This window comes from Carlito syrichta, unplaced genomic scaffold, assembly GCF_000164805.1.
Source record: "Carlito syrichta isolate Samal-C Ts95f unplaced genomic scaffold, Tarsius_syrichta-2.0.1 Scaffold314761, whole genome shotgun sequence".
NCBI lineage: Eukaryota > Metazoa > Chordata > Mammalia > Primates > Tarsiidae > Carlito > Carlito syrichta.
Window position 1 is genome coordinate 268,500 of NW_007258857.1, and position 4,419 is coordinate 272,918.

Below are 4,419 nucleotides of genomic sequence, written 5' to 3' on the forward strand. Positions count from 1 at the left end.
TGCCCAGGCGGGTCTTGAACCCGCGAGCTCAGGCAATCCACTTACCTCAGCCTCCCAAAAGTGCGGGATTACAGGCTGAGCCACCGAGCCTGGCTCCTTTTCACTCTTTAGAAGTATAGACTATGATGTATGCCCTGTTTGTTTATTATGGTCAACATATTCATTGTATTGTCCTTTTGTTTTTCTGCAGTAATGTGTGTGGCTGGTATTGGACTCGTTGTATTATTCTTCAGTTGGATGCTCTCTATTTTCAGATCTAAATATCATGGGTATCCATATAGGTATGATTCTTATTTTTTATTTATGCAATGATTAAAGTTGATGTTGCTTTATAATATTTTCATTTTTTGCTTTGCTTCTAAACTATTCTAGCCTTTAAAGGAATGAGATAGGCTTAAGTTTGGATATATTGCATATAAAATTAATTTAGGATAGTTATGATATAATGGGCCATAGTAGTATATAATTTCTCAGGAACATCTTTCAGGGTTATACTGGCATTACCTAGTTTAATCCAAAAATCTATAACGTGTAAAGATTAGAACATTTTATACCATATCTATTCACACAGTTCATTGTCTGCATAGTATACTTCCTCTTAAGGGAGAAAATCTTTAAATGTTTTAAAAAACGCATCACTTCTGCTTTGGAAGGCTGTTTAGATGGCATAAACAAAATGATTGAATAGAATCCAGTTTGCAGAGAATATAAAGTGTTTAAGAAGATCTAATCAGTTTGAAATGTTCATAGAGATCTCTAAGGCTCAGGGAAGAAAATTTTCTCCTAATTATAGGTTCTTGATTTTACTCTGTTAATAGCCAAGAGAAATGTATCTACATAATGGAGGAAGTGAGTATCGGTTAATACAGTTCCCATTTTTAATACATTACCCTCTTGTATAAAGGATTATGAATACTAAAGGTGAAACATATCAACTGATATTTTTGAGATGCAAATTCATTCTTTATATTATTTTGGGGGTGGGGAGGACGTCAGGGTCTCACTCTGTCACTTAGGCTGGAGTGCAGAGACGCAATCACAGCTCACCACAGCCTCTATCTCCTGGGCTCAGGCAAGCCTTCCGCCTTAGCCTCCTGAGACCAGCCTGAGCAACGTGGCAAGACCTCGTCTCTACAATAAATCAAAAAATTAGCCAGGCATGGTGGTGCATGCCTGTGATTTCAGCTACTTGGAAGACTGAGGCAGAGGCATCGCCTGAGCCCAGAAGGTTGAGGCTGTGGTGGCCGTGAGCATGGCACTGCACTTCAGCCTGGGCAATAGAGTGAGACTCTGACTCAAAAAAAAAAAAAAAAAAAAAAGTAAATCTTATTTTTCTTTCAGAGACTAATAGATTGGTATATATTTTTGTTTCAGCTTTTTGATGAGTTAAAAAGGATCCCAGAGATATGTAGACATTGGAATAATGGAAAGTGAAAAACGAAAAACGTGTGTGTGTTTGAAAAGAAGAATGCAACTTGTGTATTGTGTATTACCTCTTTTTTTCAAGTGATTTAAATAGTTAATCTTTTAACCAAAGAAGATGTATAGTGCCTTAACAAGCAATTTCCTGTCAAAATCATTAAGTATTTGGAAATGATTCTCCTCTTAACTTTTTCTTCCCAGTAAACCTTACGGAAGTTTAGTTTAGTAAAATTAAGTATGTTATAAAAATTTTTTTAAACTACTACTTCTTTTTAATTAGAACAAAGCTGAAAACTGCTTTAGTTAACTTTTGGTCATTTGATTTTATATTGCCTTATTCAAAAATGGGGAAAGAAAGTCCTGACCAGGTATTTGCACATATGCCTTTTACAGATAAATACATCAGGAATCCATTCTTAGCTTTTCCATCTTTGCATGGATGTGTATACTTTACGCATCTTTTCTTTTCAGTAGAGAAATTATATGTGCCATGTGGTCTTCTAAAATCAGAACACCATTCTTCAGAGTAAACATTTAGCCTTTTGAAAGACAGTCTTCTTCCTCCTGTGTCTTTCCTACTGAAATATAGTACTATCTATGTTTCTTGATAGCTGTAGACATTTTAAAAAATCTCTAAGTACAGTATTAGGATTTTTGCATAAGTGTGGTGTTAACTACCTTGTATTTGGAAAGATTTCAGATTAATTCCATCTCCTTATATTTCTTTTATTTAAAGTTGGCCCATCTCTAATAAAAATATAGCTCAGTTCTAAAATCAATGCAACTTACAGATGGTTTAAAATGTTTCCGCATGGCTGAGGTGCAATGGCTCACACCTATCATCCCAGCACTTTGGGAGGCGAGGTGAGCAGATTGCCTGAGCCTGCAGGTTTGAGACCAGCCTGGGCAACTAGGCGAGACCTCATCTCTACAATAAATAAAAAAATTAGCCGGACATGGTGGCGTGTGCCCGTAGCTCCAGCTACTTGAAAGACTGAGGCAGAAGGATTGCCTGAGCCCAGCAGGTCGAGGCTGTGGTGGCCAGGAGTATGCCACTGCCCTCCAGCCTGGGTGACAGAATGAGACTCCAACTAAAAAAAATATATTTCTGCAAATTAGTGATTGTCATTTATTTCATTTGTACCTAAGAGAAAAGTAGTTTTAGTTATGTTTGAGAAAAGTATTTCCTTAGAATGGGGAAAAAAATCATGAGATATTGAGTTGTTTCCTGTATGTAGAAGTTGTTTATTCAAAGCTGTTCTGTTTTTATTTTGGCCTTTATTCTCTTCTTTAGGTGAAGAAACAAAGTCAAAATTTGAAGAGGTTTTTTGTGAATTTTGTCTTCTTGTCAGTGGAAATAACCATATGTACTAACCAAATTTCTGTGAACAATGTTTATATGCTTATTATTATATCTAACTATAACTACCCCCCATATGGTTATGAAAAGTAACCTGAAAAGATACTGTGACTGCCTTCTGCTATTTACCATCTAATAATCTTCCCATGTGGTGTAGAAGTCTTAAATAATAGAATTTTGCAGAAAGAGATGGATATAATCGCCTCAGAAGAAGTTTTTCGGGGGGTTTTAAAATTTTTCATTAGTAGATTTGGTTGGGGGGGATATAGCTGACCTTTTACTCTTTATTGGAGCCACTTTGTGTTCATTATTCACCTGTAAATTGTGTGATTCTGGATTCCTTGTCTTCTGTTCTTGTACTTGTCTCAGGCCAAATAAATTTATGCTGTGATTGTTATGAGACTTGTATGAAGATGCTCTGATTTGTACAGATTGACTGGGGGAATACTACTGCCATGTAATCTGTTTAGCTCCAGATAGCTTGCCATGAGCATTGATAGAATGACATATTTTGTATTTGTTTTGTTTCCTTTCGAGAGCATATTCTTCTGTAAGGAGAAAGATAGCATTCAGATTTTAATGCTGTTAAAATCTGTGGAAAGCAGGTTTACTACACTTAAAATAGTGTTACTTTTGTGGAAATTTTGAAATTAGCTTTTATCTGAAGTGCCTTAGGTAGACTCTTTCTTTACTTTTCTAGTAATGGTTTAAATATCATTTGTTATACATTTTAAAAATACTATTCAAAATGACGCATTGTAGTGGCAAAGATAATCAAATGTCTGACTGTTTGCTTTTTGACCATATCAATAAACTTTTACAATCAAAATTCTGAATTTTTGATTAATATCTAAAGAAGGATGAGTTTAAAACACTAAACTAGAATTATAAAATTTGGATATATCATTTTGAAGTTATAATAAAAAGTAATCTAAATTTCTTATTGTCCTAATGACAGTTTGGTAGGACAGTTTCTTTAAGTATTTCTAGATTGAGATGTATTCTTCCAGGAATCTATATGTGGTTGTTCTTTAATGCTGTCACCCATTAGGTTAGTCAAAACAGCCAAGATGAGTAGGTGAATGGCTATTTTCAATGATTGATCCACCTTTTGTCCCAGACAGTGAATACATCTTGACTAGGTAATTTCCTTTTGGTAATAAAAAATTGATGTGAAACAATTACCCTGGCAGATTATCAAGTTATATGAAACTAAATAATAGAACATTTGCAAATGTGGAGTAGAAACACTGAACAGGAAGTAAAGAGATCTGGCTTTTAGTCCTTTGTCTATTTTTGTCAAACTATGTTACTGACTATAGGCAGGTCACTTGAACCTCTCAGGGCCTATTTCTATATCCTAAGCAGAATGTATTAGACTAAATCACCTTAGTGTTTTTTTCCTGCTCTATGGTTCTGTTATGCAAAATATTAAAGATGTGTTTAAATTTTCAATAGATGGGGGAGGGGGAGGGGATTAACAGTAGCAAATATCTGTCTGGGGCTGGGAAAACACCTCTTATCAACAGGGTGTCTGAATGAAACGTAATTGTACACCTAATCCTTAACTGTACCCCACAAAACTATAATAAAAATACTGATTAGTTATTAAAAAAAAAAAAAAAGATATGCTGTAC

At 35.0% G+C, this 4,419-nt stretch overlaps 1 protein-coding gene across 1 annotated transcript in view; it reads left to right on the forward strand.

The window, feature by feature from the left end:
* MAGT1 (magnesium transporter 1) overlaps positions 1-2,028 on the forward strand; it is a 35,536-nt gene extending 33,508 nt beyond the window's left edge. The window contains exons 9-10 of the mRNA XM_008071840.2: positions 191-281; positions 1,375-2,028. Of these exons, the coding sequence (XP_008070031.1) occupies positions 191-281; positions 1,375-1,390 (107 nt within the window). The 3' untranslated portion in view covers positions 1,391-2,028. The remainder of the gene's footprint in view (positions 1-190; positions 282-1,374) is intronic.
* Positions 2,029-4,419: the final 2,391 nt, after the last annotated feature.